The sequence below is a fragment of the Chlorocebus sabaeus genome, chromosome 3 (genome assembly GCF_047675955.1).
Source record: "Chlorocebus sabaeus isolate Y175 chromosome 3, mChlSab1.0.hap1, whole genome shotgun sequence".
NCBI lineage: Eukaryota > Metazoa > Chordata > Mammalia > Primates > Cercopithecidae > Chlorocebus > Chlorocebus sabaeus.
This window is the reverse complement of record NC_132906.1, coordinates 16,439,860-16,455,176: the sequence shown is the minus strand read 5'-3', so window position 1 is coordinate 16,455,176 and position 15,317 is coordinate 16,439,860. Positions and strand designations below refer to the sequence as shown.

Below are 15,317 nucleotides of genomic sequence, written 5' to 3'. Positions count from 1 at the left end.
AGATTATTGAGATAATGTGTTAGAATAATATCAAGAAAAAATTCTAATTGGATTGAGTGTGAATGCACTATTTAGGAAAAAGTTATTTCGTATCAGATTCCAGACAGAGTACAAATGCAACTTACATATGTGTGATAGTATCTTAATAACAAATACGAGTAGTTTCTTACTGTGTCACGAGATCACACCTGTAAACATGTATCTTCTCACAGTCAACTAGGAAAGAAAAGAAAATGTTGTTTGGGGAAATTCATTTCCCCTTTAGTAATATATACTAAAGAATGGAGATCTCTCCATATTAAATACCCCTTTCTTTTGTGTTCTTTGGAATTCAAATTCATTGTTCTTTCCACTATATAACTAAACTTATCCTTCAGGCAATGTGCCTTCAGATACATGTAAATATCTAAAATTTCTGGTTGTATATCTTTGTTGCTTAGAGAACTGTAGTTTTCGTATTTAGTGACAATTTTAATTTCTCTTTGGATCAATGTCAAGTCATAGCTCTCTCTACATTCTTGTTTCTTTTTAATCCTCAACACATTTAGGGGAAATAATTTTTAGTTTATGTAAAAAGTCACATCTCAGAAGTTGAGTTATTTCCCCATCACTCCTCATCTCTTCCAAATCTTCTAAATATAATTTGACCCATCAGTCATTTCACGTCTGGTGTTATACAGGAGACATTGAAATGAAAAGATTCTTAAAATTCTGGAGTCTCTTGGGGGGAGAAATCATTTCCCCTCCAAAGTTAACTCTAAAAGTGGAGGACCAGGAACAATGTTTTATTTTGACATTATAGGTCAACATATTTGCAATAGTGGGTCTCCAGTTCTTTAACAGCCTTTCTATCCAGTAGCAATTCCATAGCTGTTAAGTGTGTCAGCTCAGAGATTCCATCAGCCTTATCAGCACCTGCCACTTGCTATTGCATTTATGTAGCACAGTTTTAAAATGTTAAACTTGATTTTTTTGTCCTCCAGTTAGTATCCCTGCATCTCAAGTAATCAAGTACAAGCCTATGTGCTAAAAAATTATATGATCTTCCTTCCTCTCTTATGTTAAGGTTTTAGACATCAAAATTCTCTCTCTCTCTTTCTTCTTGGTGTGTGTGTGTTTGTGTGTGTGTGTGTGTTTCTCCCTGTGAGTGTTTTAAGATTCAATTGTAAATATTTACATTTTATTTAATGTATTTATATTTTAAATGTATTTAAAATCGGTCTAGACTTCGTAACATAAATTCTTATATACTTTCTTCAAATCCAAGAGATTGAAAGAAGTCATAAAAGTTAATAAAAGACCTTTCTCAGCACTAATGCTTTCATTCTTATCTTCTCACCCATTCCTTGGTAAGTGTTGATTTCATCACCTTATGGATAGAAAAATAGATTACCTAATGCAAATATCCCTTACCTTCTTCATCTCTTAATTACAGTGTTGACTAAAATATGTCTCTTGTTTTGTGTAATGTAACTGTTTTTAAAATGAACTGTGGTTTACATTTGTGGAAGTTATCTGGATTAAATGAAATAGACAGTAATAAGCTTAATTTGTTTTTATCTTTCCTTGTCCTCAAAGTTCTCCAGTAGCTTGTTTTGTCCACTAATCCCTATTGTCACTGACATTCTGTACTTTGACAGTGAGGAATAAAATGCTGTTCTCTACCAAATTCTTTATTTGGTAGCATTATTAATAAAATTAACTAAATGAAAAAAATAAAAATAGTTTGTTCATTCTCTAGCATAATCTTGATTAAATCTTGATTGAATCATAATTCACATGCAGAACGGATGTGTGCATGCATGTGTGTAAGTGCATCTGTATTTTCATTTTAACCTGTATTTTGGATGAGCTACATTCAAACACTGGTCTCAAGCTAAAAATATTATTGGTAGGAAAATTAAATTCAACTCTAAAATAAAAATTCATGTATTTTTCCAGGAATCATAGATAAGAAAGAACTGAGATAATAAAGAGTATGCACAGTGCTGAAATTGGATATAAATACCAGTCATTATTATTATGAAAAATTTAGATGTTAGTCCTGATAAAATTACAATGTTAAGGTCATAGCTTTGATCCCATACACTGTTACAGACTCTGACCTGGGACTGAGAAAAAAGGTGCCAAGGAAGGCAGTGTCAACCACCTCTCCAAGGCCAACGTTGTAATGGCATCACTGATGCAAAAAATGGGGGCATGCAGGATCAGATAAATACAATGACATAGATAGACTGATATTCATCTTGATTTACTCAAGTTTTAGTGATATTGGAGGAATATTAAATTCTCCTTGATATTCTGTAATATAAATGCTATTCCTGTTATTCTAGAGTGAGTTAAAGCATTTTCACAATACTAAAGTTATAATCAGCCTTCAAGCAAGTAATTCACACATCTAAAATTAATACATATTGAACACTCACTTTTTGCTTAGTTTGTGAAGGTAGCTTTACAAAATACTATGCCAGAGAAATACCAATTATGAAATAATAGTTTTTCATAGTAGCTCTTACACCTAGATATTTTAGAAATCATGATGAATTATCTGGATGTCAAAGGGTAAAAATTAATTCCTTGATAATTAAAATAATAAATTGAGGTAATACGCAAACAATGTAAAATTTCCCAAAATAAAAATATTATTAAATATAATCATATTTGTTAATGTATTTCATGTTTAATCTATGGTTAAAACAGTATTCAAATCAAATTAATTTACTCATAAAATGATTAGGGTTAAAAAGATCAATTGAAAAGAATATGCATGTTTAAGTACTTATAACACCCTATTTATTTTAATTTCACAGAGCAAACATATGCAATTTAAATAACATAGAAAAATAAAATAGGTTAGATAATAACTATGCAAGAGGAACTAACAGCAACAAATAAATCATACTCAAGATGTAATACTTTTTTTCTATGAATCTCTATCACTAGGATGATACTAGATCAATATGACTTCCAGTACCTTTGTTAATTTATGATGAGCTTTCATTTATTGGAATTAATTTTCTCATATTCACCTACATCCTTAGTCTAACTTTTAAATAAAAAAAATTATAATGAATACATTCCTGCCTTGTGGTTTATTGTTATTTTTTAAAGGCAGTAGAATTAAGAAAATAACATTTTTATAATAAATTCTTTCACCATTTAATCCTTTCCAAATCTTCTTTTGGAAATGGAATTGCTTAGACTCATCTTGATGATTAATTAATATTCTTAGTACATGTCTTCCCCCCTCAATGAACTCAAAGAGAGAAAAAAATACAATCATGTTCATTGGGCTCAGTATATTTTATTGACATTAATGTTGTTAATTTACATTAACTTCGATGTCACTACTTACTAGCATTAAGTATAGAGGGCAGGGCACAGTGGCTCACACCTGTAATTCCGGCAGTTTGAAAGGTAAAGGCAGGTGGATCTCTTGAGCCCAGGAGTTTGAGACCAGCCTGGCAACATGGCAAAACCCTGTCTCTACCAAAAAAAAAAAAAAAAAAGAAAAAAGAAAACAAACAAAGAAACAAAACGAATATATGACAAATTAACAATATTTTGCAAACACAGTGGTATTACATAATCTCAATAGCATTTCCACAATTAGAAAAATTGACAATGAATTATACATTTGAATATTTAGTTTTGAGATCTCAAAAATATGGCCTCTGATATTCAAAGTGATTGTCTGAAAACTATATATAATTATGATAAACTTTGTAAATAATTTCCAAAACTCTAAATGCATTCTCTGATAAAATTCACTTTCAGAGTAACTTTTTAAATAGTTTACCAAATGTTAATCTCTTTTTATTTATTTTAGAAGAAGACTTTGTTGCCACATAATTGAACAACTATTTAGTATTTATATTGTTTAAGAAAAAAAGAAACCTTAACTCTTCATAGTTACTAATGATGGTATTGTTGTTATTGATAGTACTGTGAGTTGGAGAAGAAGTATGATGCTTAACAATTTTAAAAGCATATTAACACTAATATCTTTGTGTTTTTGGTTTCTACTTTCAGAGACAAAGAAATAGCATGGCATGAAACATGGCTCAGTTCTATTACAAAAGAAATGTTAATGCTCCCTATAGAGATCGCATCCCTCTGAGGATAGTAAGAGCAGAATCAGAACTCTCGCCATCAGAGAAGGCCTACTTGAATGCTGTGGAAAAGGGAGACTATGCCAGTGTCAAGAAATCCCTAGAGGAAGCTGAAATTTATTTTAAAATCAATATTAATTGCATTGATCCTCTCGGAAGAACTGCTCTCCTCATTGCAATTGAAAATGAGAACTTGGAGCTCATCGAACTACTCTTAAGCTTTAATGTCTATGTTGGAGATGCTCTATTACATGCTATCAGAAAAGAAGTCGTCGGAGCTGTTGAGCTGTTATTGAACCACAAAAAACCTAGTGGAGAAAAACAGGTACCTGCAAAAATACAGTTTTTAATTTATTTCACCTGCAGAAGAATTTGTTTGTTTGTTTGTTTGCTTGTTTGTTTTTTCTTTTTCTATTTTTTTTTCAGAGTTTCAAATGCCCTGAAAATTTAAGAAATATAAGCTTCAAAATCTGAACTATATTATAACAGAAAACTACTATTAAATACACCCTTCATGTCCTATGATAGTTACATCCACTTGCATTTCCTGCCCTGGAAAATCATAAGTAATTGTGAGAGCCAAAGTAAAATAAAGTAATCTAAGTAGACTGCTCATAAATTGGAAACATTTCTACGTAATGCTCAACATAGGTTGCTTGTAACTTTATGTGTACGTCTGGGTGTTTTTTCCTCTTGCCTTTCATTTTCTTACATTCTACCCTAGCAGAGGGTGAATTGGTTTCTTATTTTCCTATTTAGCCTGCTTGCCTGTTCTGGGCTTCTGCAGCTTACTGCAAAAGTGAGTTGCACCATCTAATTTTGATATTATCCTTTAAAAAACTCTAGTAGATTCTTTTAAATTGAGACTTAAAGAAATAAATGAAAAGGATTACTATGAGATAGCTGAACTCTGACTGTGGGCTTAACTACATCAAATTTACTAATGGTGCAAATGTAGCTATACCTTATAGTTATCAACAGAAAATAAACTAAAATGGCACACAATTATAAATACAATGTGTGTTTTTTTTCTTTCTATCTCTCTGTCTTTTTCCACTGAGGAAGTGGAGACATCATAGACAGGAATGAAAAAGGAGTCTGTTTTTGTCTGTCTGGACTCTTCCCTTTGCAACTGCCTTGTGTCTGAATTATCTATTTGATCCTTTTTCCTTTCACACTGAACTCATCACTTCCTTGCATCAAGGCTAATTGACTAATTGCAAAGACATTGCAGATTCTGCAGTGGTTCAGAAATCTGTCTTTTAAAGTAAAATCTTAAAAAATGGATGTTATTTCAGCTCTAGCAAATTCTAGCCTATTTGATAATATACACATCTCTGTCTCTGCAAACGCTAGACTGTTAGGAGGTGTGCCTTTTTTTTTTTTTTTTTTTTTTTACAAGCAAGCTCTTCTTGCTTTCCTGGAGGACTTTTATCAGAATTTTTGCCACATTATTAGGAAAAGAACTTTATAGCTGAGTATCCCTGTCTGCTGGGAAAAGCCTGTGTTTTTATGGTCCCATTTTATGTTTCATCCCCATTCAACCCTTCCCCTCACCTGAACTAAAACTTTGGTAAAACAACACCCCACAGCAACAATACTTTTTTGCTTGTTGCTTTGCTGGCATTTTGCTGTTTCTTTCATAAACAGTTGTTTGTGGATTACTCTCATTATATTGGTAAAATTTTACTGCTATGAAAATGTGCCTGTTTCTTGTATCCTTTCAAGAGTGAACAAGCCTTGATTGGGGTAGACAGGTAATAGTCATATCCAAAGACACATTTCATGTTATATACCAGACTTTCACCACTAAGGAGGTACAGAACACAGACAGGAATGAGTAAGAGTCTGTTTTTAATCTGTGTAAGTTTAGGTGCTACTACTTTAGTCTCCTTGTGGTACTGAAATTCTTTCCACAGCTGCACCTCTCAAGTATTTGCATTTTCTAACAGCAATGATATTATATTGTACACTCTCTTATTTTATGTCTATATAGGCAACCATAAGACAGATGTTTTGGCTGTGATGTAAATCATTATAGATCGCAGCAAGTCTATAGAATAAAACTGCCATTGAACATGTTTTTGATTTTATTACTAAAGAACCTTCTTAGTTCTATTTTCTAGAGAACACTGGCCATAAATTTCAGTGTCTCTTTAGTCAATGACATTTGTACTGACCAGAATAATTTTGTGTCTGTAGAAGATGTCTGCTATTATGAGAGTGTTTGTTGGAAGATGTTCAACTTCTGAACTAAACTCTAGCCTCACAAGTAGGTCCTGGCTCCTTACAGGCATTTGATCTGGATTGTGATTATTAATAAAAGGCAGTCAAGGTTTGTGATCTGCCAGGAGTCTGAAATTTCCCAGACCATGTGTTTCTGGAAGATTTCTCTTGTATCAGTCTACTGGCCAAGAATTCCTTTTCTATTTGTACATTCTAGAATTCCTCTTCAGTCAAGGCACTGAGAATAAACAAAAATTGTATGATTTTGTTTGAACTTTATAATTTTGAAAGAGTAATTTCAATCTCCCTCAGAATTCTTGTCATCTTGCACAATGAAAACTGAAGTTTTAGCAACATGAAATGTGCATAACGTAGCACACAAAGATTTCCTCAGTGCTTGGGTCGTATCAAATCCCATTAGAACCTGGCTGTTTATTTGTGATTTTCTTAGGTAATTTATTTTCTAAGGAAGGTCAACATCTTTTGGAATGACAGTTTTCATAAATCACTGTGTTGTAAGTAGCAAATATGTTCTTGATAGGACTTTTTTTTTCTCTCATAAGGTGTAATTCCTTATTCTTGTGATCATTGAAAGCCATTTTTGTTTTATTTTAATTCTCCTAATTTTCATACTCATGGTATCCCCAAAGATTCTGGGACATGTTGTCATTCGTTTTGTTGAGCTCATTGAGGCTGAATGATAAAACCTGAAAACAATAATATCAAACTGAACAAAATAATTGTAACATCCTAAAATGAGTAAAGAAAGAGGTGCTAATAAAAAAAAATCCAAATCTGATTTTTAGAACACTTAGTAGTTTCTAAAATGTGAGAAATGTGTATTCAAAATATACTCTTTTAGAAATTTGTCACATATTATCTTATTTCTCTGGGGAAAAAAAAAGATTTCATAGGCATCCTTAGGTCATGGGAGCTCTGAGATTTCAGATGAATTTGTCTACGCTTAGAGGCTTTCACTGGAGAACAATTTCCAGATGCCTGCTCTGCCAGGCCTCATCCTGGGCCCTGAGGAGGAGACACTGTTCCTTTTCTCGAGAGTCCTAAGGTCCGATTGTGAATACAGAAAAGGAAAGTATCATGGGAATATGAATAAAGGCTGTCAGAATTGAAAAGATGAAAATGAATCCTCAGAAAATTATGAAGTTAAATCAGCCGGATTTGGCAAATACGAAATGTTAGCGGGTAGAGGGCTGGAGAAGGGCTTGAAGGAAAAAGGAGAAGAATGTTGATGGGTATATACCTTGAAAAAAATAACACCATTAAGTGAAATAAAGCCTGTAAGAAAAGACTTATGGGACCAAATTGGACATACGTAGTTTTTTATTTGTTAGTATTAATACTTAGGAGTTAATTAGAAATGTTGGATTTAAGAATGGGGTCTAAGATTGTTATGTAGATGATACTGAAGCAGGACATTGAAGCATATAAAATCACCTTGTCTTCCTGCAGTTCTGACATTGATTTTTTTCTTTTTGACCTTATACATGTTTTAAAGATTTGTGATTTTTAGTATATTAAATGATTTTTCTCAATGCAGCATGTGATGAAAAGATCTAGGTATTTCCAGATAAATAGATGGGCATAGATCATTAAATATTTTATTCCATATTTAAGGTAGTCCTTCATAAACCAGGGTCTTGAATTTAGTTTTTTTTGTTGTTGTTGTTGTTGTTGTTTTTTTAAACGAGAAAAGTAATAGCTTATTTCTTTCCCACAGGAGACAGCACAGAGAGCCTCTGATTCTCTACACTAAGCAGGAATCATTGCACTGATAGTGTCTGATGACTTTACTGAACTTGGCTTTAACCTTCGTAATACCTTATTTCTCTAGAGGGAATAACTGAGAATGACTTCTTAACCCTCTTTTCAGTCAGTTGATTGGTAATTTGACTTTTCATTGTTTTTAGCAGACCTTAGATGCCTTCTAAGTCCAGATTTAATTTCAGTTTCAGCCGCTTCAGTAAATGTTTATCAGAAGCAGACCTTGCTTTTCAATTTTTTTTGTTAGATCAGTGGTTGTCAATCTTTAGCATCATCACTGGAAAGGCTTGTTACAATACAGACTACTAGGACCTACCTGCAGAGGTTCTGACAGAGCAGGTCTGAAGTGAGGCCTTGGGATTTGTATTTCTAATGAGTACCCCAGGTAATGCTAATGCTGCCAGTCTAGCAATAGGGCTTTGAGAACCACTGATTCAGAGGATGTTGCAGGTTATAGAAAACCTACAGCTGTATATTTTATGTTAGATTTCTTATACTATACTATGCTAACCTGGTTTTCAGGAAATTTCAATTCATTCCCTAAAATACTAGCTATTAAGTGGTATTTAATATATGAGAGTTTCCCAATTTCAGTAACATCCGTATTATGTATTCCTACTTTGGAAAAAAAGACTTTGCTATACATTATAAACAATTAAGATTCCAGAGTGATTAGCTGAAGAAATTTTGGTTTTAAAGTTCTACTAAAACTAATGCAGGGTATTTTATAACTGGAAGGATTCTTGGAGATCAACCTAATCAATCACCTCATTTTACAAAGGAGGGACAGGAAAGAGGACTCAATGGGGCAGTGGGTTGGCCAGACTGAAAGGACCTATAAATTAATAGCTAGCAACCAACCTTGATATAATCTGGATAATAATAAAAGTTGTATGACAAAAAATGACAACAACAGTAGTAATACTAGGTGATATTCACTGAGTTTGTCACCATGCCAGTAACTGTGGTTAGAATTTTACTTGCTTTATCTCACTTAATCTTTATATTGTCCTATGAAGGTTGGTGCTATTGCTATCTCCACTTACAAATGGGAAAATGAAGGCATTAAAAGGCTTAAGTGACATAGTGACACGTCCCAGATCACAAAGAAAGGAAATACCAGTGCTGGAACTCAAGAGTCTCTGAAGATAGTCACTATGCTGGTCTGGCTTTAGCCATTGCATCAATTTGAATAGGTGTCATTTAAATCATTAATTACTTATTTTAATTCAGGATATGAATTAGACAAATTTTAAGAAGTCTCTGGATGTACACATTCAGACTGTCTCTATCCTGAATATTATAATGCCATTTATAATTTTGTTGCCCAACAAATATTAACTGTGACCCCAGAAACTCCTTACCATAGCGTTGCACTAAGAAATAACAAAGTCATTAGAAGTTGTGAAGTGCTGGGAAGGAGCATAGAAAGAAGTGAAGTGACAGTATGCTGGCTTCCAGTCCAGTTTACCACTTGCTAATTGGACAAGCATCTGAATCTCTCTGAGCCTTTGTTTTTTCTTGGCTGTTAATCAGGTTTGTGGTCTGAATCTTACCTACTTCTCAAAGTCTAGTGATGTTCAAATTCCGTAAAAGTGTTTTTATAAGGTATCGTGTAATAATAGTTTTGGCATTATTACTGTATTACGCCATTATCTCTGTCTTCCTATTGACAAAGAAATGTACAAATAATACAAAATATGTGAAAAGATTAAGCATCAGCAATTTGCCCTTTAGAGTTCAAGACCTCTTTTTTCATTTGCAAAATGTCGCCATTGTTGATATGGTGTGGCTCTTTGTCCCCACCCAAATCTCATGTTGAATTTAATCCCCAATATTAGAGGTGGGAGCTGGTGGAAGATAATTGGATCATGGGGTCATTTTTAATGGTTTAGTACCATCTCCCTAGTGCTGTCCTGTGATAGACTTCTCACAAGATCTGGTTGTTTGAAAGTGTGTAGCACCTTCCCCTTTGCTCTCTTTCTCCTGCTGCCATGTGAAGACATGCTTGCTTCCCCTTCACTCTTCTGCCGTGATTATAAGTTTCCTGAGGCCTCCCCAGACATGCCTCCTGTATAGCCTGTGGAACTGTAAGTCAATTAAATCTCTCTTCCTCATTAATTACTCAGTCTCGGGTAGTTCTTTATATCAATGTGAGAATGGACTAATAAATCGGAGACAGAAACCCAATTCAGGGAGAGCAAAAGAAAATATATCTCGGTTTACTTATTTTCTTTCTACCTCAGTGCATGTAGGAAATCTTTTTTTTTTTTTTTTTTTTTGACGTACCTGTTTCAGTAGATTTGTTAATACAGTTGTGTCTTGAGAACATTCCCTCTTATGTGATCAGAATATCAAACAGTCTGAAATAAGACATTGGTACTAGCATGTTAATGCAAATATATAACCCAAAATATACACTGCTGAATAAAAATATAGAAGAGTTTTAGTCAATATGGATTCCAATAAATATATTCCTGTCTACTGGACATAGAAATTGTTCTTTAGACAAATCTAAATTTTTTGGAATGAATCAAAAAGGATTCAGTTACCCTGAAAAAAACTTTACTTTTAACTCTTGTATTGATTGGGTTTTCCACACTGGGCTTTGGAACAAGTCTGCAATCTCATGAACTTTATATGGTGATTATTAAATGATATTGTATACCAAGAGAGTCTATAAACTCTAACTCATAGAGCCACCCTCTAAAGAATGAAAACATTTTAACTTCTTTGTGGTTAGCCCAATTGAAATTACTCTTTTCTATTTGTTTTTATTATACCCTGTTTGAGGTCAAATCTTGGATATTGACAGTAAGTGAGCCTCAATGTATGTATAACCATAACTTAGGTAACATCAAAATTCAGAGAGAGAGAGTGCTAAAGAGAGAAAAGAATAAGAGTTATAGTGTAGTATTAAAGATGTTCATTTCTCCCCATAAAACACTTATCCCATATTGAGACATAGCTATCAATTATATTTCAATTATATATGGGTTATCAATTATATTTCTTTATGTATCAATTTAAGTTATCAATAGGAAAGTGTCTTAGACTATTTTCTTATTCTGCCATTAAGATTAAAAAGCTGAAAATGGTCCCCAAATTTGATATTTTCAATGTAGTCAATATAAACAAGTACTTTGAATGTCTAAAAAATAAATGGAATCTTATTATTCCACAGCAGGGAGTTTAAAGGCTGTTACAGCATAGAGCATAGTCAGCTGGCAAACGGCAGTCATAAGAGAACAGAAAAATTCTCTCCTGAAAGAAAGAATTCTTAAAAGATGGACCATGTTGCACTATTAGTATGATAAAGTGGTTTAAGCTACTTGGCTATTCTGATTTCTGTATTAATACATCATTTAACCTCCTTAGTCTCATTGACATGGTTTTTGTCTTGAAGACCAGCAAATTATAGATAAATAATCCCTCTGAAACATGTTCTGTTGCTTTTCCCTCTCAGCACGACATACTGTAAAAGCAAAAATATTAGATATATTTGGAACACACAGGAGTGAAAGGCATTTACCACTCTCAAAAAAATAATCAGATAACACAAAACAAAGAAGCCACAAGTAATAAAACAAACCTCTAAGTGTTTAGGGATTTTTGTTCCACGATATGAAAATACAGGATGGGGCTCTTCTTCACTATGTTTAGGTAGAAAAACTGAGTTATGTAGGATCTTTAGGTTGGAAGGAGTGAGAAATAGTAGAGACAGTTTCGAGAGAGAAATGTTTAGATATTAATCTTGTCTCATAATGTCAGAAAAATTATTTAGTCCTTTGAGCCTTGACTTTCTCATCATGGATACTGCGCTAATACCTGGGTGATGGAATGACCTGTGTAGCAAACCACCGTGGCACACATTTACCTATGTAACAAACCTGCACATGTACCCCTTAACTTAAAAGTTGGAAATTAAAAAATGACAAATAACTAACAAAAAAATCTAAACAAAAGAAAAAGAAGGGGATTACAGCTGCCACTCACCAGGATCTATGCCTAACATTGAAAGAGCGTGGTAAATAGAAAACTCATACCATTTGAAAGTTATTATATTCTTACCCTAAAGCACTTTATATTATTTTATGTGATTAAATTAATAATGCATATTTGCATTGAAGAGGCTAAATATTCCTCAAAGCAAATACCCTGTGAAGTTTTAGTGCTTGTATAAAGAATGGGTTTACATTAAAATAAGAAAGAGACAAATGAATCTTTCATATGTGGGTTTTGTCGAAAAGCTTTTGTGGGGTGATTTTATTAGATCCCTCTAATCCATTATTAACATGATTAAATCTAAAGTTAATAGCATTATGTTTCAGTAAGCAGTATATTGATTGAATTTCTTCATTAACTATAATATTGAAATATTAATCATTTAGGAATTATAGTCACATAAACACTGTAATTACTTGAATACGTAAGGTGTTAATATAATTGGGAATTATGAAAATACACCTTATGATTAGAATGTTCAGTAACTGTTTTCAACATACCCTTTCTTTCTGCCTGCTATATTCACTTATTCTCTGATTACAAGCAAAATGAGTAGTTTTCTGGTTTTGGTATCCAAACACAAGCAAACAAGGATACAGGTAATGCCGAATTTTAAATGTTCTTTTTCACATAGAGTAGAATGACACACACTGGGGCCTATCGGAGAGTGGAGGGTGAGAAGAGGGACAGGATCGGGGAAAATAACCACTAGGTACTTGGCTTAATACGTGGGTAATAAAATAATCTGCACAATACATAAGAATATTCATAGCAATATTTTTTGTAATAATCCCAAATTGGAAGCAACCCAAGAGTCTATCAATCACAGAATTAATAAGTGTATACAATTAAATTTATAGAAATTGGAATCGCCTACGGCAATGAAAAAGAATGAACCACAGGCAGACATAATACATAGACAGATCTCAATATATGGATGTTGAGTAAAATAATCCAAATATGAAAGTGTACATAAATAAATCTTATATGATTCCATGCATATAAAATTCAAAAACAGGCAAAATTAATTTACAGCTATAAAGTCAGCATAGTGATTAATATGGGGAGTGGTGATAATTCGTGTTTCATTGGAAGACCTGAGTATATTAGCTACATCTACCTGGATGGTATGAGAAGGCTTGGACACAAGGCAAGACTGAATCAGTGAGAGGGGTTTGGGATGCCACTGCCCAAAATTGGAAGAAGACCCGATCATATAGGATTTGAACCATAAGGACAGAGCGGACAGAGTGAATTATTTTCTCCAGGTCACCAAAAATCTGCGATAATAGCTTAACATTGTCAGTCTTTTACATTTTAGCAATTCTGGTGGGTGGGTGGCGATATAACATTGTTAATTTTATTTGCATTTTTCTCATGACTAATAATGTTGGGCATCTTTTTATGTTTACAGTAAATTGTGATATTCTCTTCTCTGAAAGCTTTCTCAAGTATTTTTCCCACATTTTAATTGGCTTGACTGTACTTTTCCAACTGCTGTGTAAGAGTCTTGACATATTTTGGATGCAAGTACTTTGTCAGATATGCATATGTCTGTAACCATTATTACTGAACTCTATTCTATTCCTTTGCTCTAGTCATGTATCCTTGAGCCAATATCATAGTATCTTAATTATTGCAGCTTTATAATAAGTCTCAATATCTGAAAAAATAAAAATAAAATAAAAAAAGAATCTGCACAATAAACCCCCATGACACAAGTTTACCTATGTAATTACCTCCACTTGTACCCCAGAACTTAAAAGTTAAAAAAAAAAAAAGTTCTTTTCAAGAATGAGTTCTTCAAGCACCTAAAAAGAGTGTTCTTATTTTCATTATCACAATTTATGTTTTATACACTCATTTTTTAATCAGTTTCTAAATATGGCAATGTTCCAAGTCTCTATTGTTTGAGTCATTTATTAGAAACACTTGACAATAGTTTTGTACTGCAAGCTTTGAGTATGTGAGAACTGACTTACAGAATACAGCTTTCTGAGGGAATGCTAAAACCCACCCAGAAGGAGTGGGTAAGAGAAATTGATAGTTGTAAATTTTATCAACTGGATGTATAATCTCTCTTCCCTTAAAAAAGGTGATAGTATATAAGTCGAGTGAGGTTAACTTTGCCTAACACTCATCTCCTTAATTGCAACATCCCTTCTTGATTTCTGGAGTCCCTGAGGGAAAGTATATAGATTCATTTGACTTGGAGATATGAGTCAAGATATAAGATATAAGCAACACTAGTATCATTATATATAAATGTGAATTTTTGACGCATTGATATTTGGATGAGTAAAGTAAAAATGAGAAATAATTACACATTTATTTGGACTTTGTGTTTTGTGTATCTCCCACTGTCCAAAATTTCAGATAATTCTCAATTAGCAAGATATTGAATAATTTTCTTCAAAACATAATATATAACTTCAAAAAGCAAATAGGCTGCAGTGAATAGTAAATCTATTTCAATATTTTACCCTAGTCATCTAAGGTCACAATAATAAAAATTGCTAACAAAAAATTCAATATGCAATTTATCGAGCATCCTCTTAAGATCATTCTAGATTGTTATATTATTTAAACCTCATAACAACCCTTGTGATAAGTTCTTTCATTATTGTCATTTTAAAAAGAGAGGTGTACTTCCCTCCATGCCACTAGAAGTAACTAAGTACTTCAACTGCCATTTTCCTCCCTCCAGCACCAAGTGGATACTGCTAAGGAGCTGCAGAGTTCATTCTCGTTGACCCTAGTAGCAGCCTTTGAATCTTTGTTGAACACTTGTTTAAGCAGTCACGACTAAATAATAGGGGTTCAATAAGGGAGGAATAAATGCATGTACATGAGTGGGGACTACAGAAAATGTTTTCTTTGATGGTTTGGGATGTATTTTCACGTTTATTTGGTAGATTCCTTCCACATATATTGAACTGTTATGGATAAAGAAATTGTGGCTCAGAGAGATTAACTTGCTCAAGTGAGATTTGAGTAGAGGTTTCTCTGTTTTTCTGGACTTTATTCTTATTTTGCCAAATTGCCTGGACATTTTGACCCTGACATGTCTAGAAACCTAAGCTCTTTTGAACAGGTCTAGAAATAAACTGTGGCCACCAAGCAGCATAGAAAGTTCTTTCCGTGCTTTTGATGGAGCAAGTGTCCTGAAATTCCTTCAGCCAGAGGCCCCTG

General features: G+C 33.3%; 1 protein-coding gene across 1 annotated transcript in view; it reads left to right on the top strand.

Annotated features, from left to right (window-relative positions):
• Positions 1 to 15,317, top strand: part of TRPC4 (transient receptor potential cation channel subfamily C member 4) — a 217,997-nt gene that overhangs the window by 70,837 nt on the left and 131,843 nt on the right. Inside the window, exon 2 of the mRNA XM_007960191.3 lies at positions 4,033 to 4,437. Coding sequence (XP_007958382.1) covers positions 4,060 to 4,437 — 378 coding nt within the window. The 5' untranslated portion in view covers positions 4,033 to 4,059. The remainder of the gene's footprint in view (positions 1 to 4,032; positions 4,438 to 15,317) is intronic.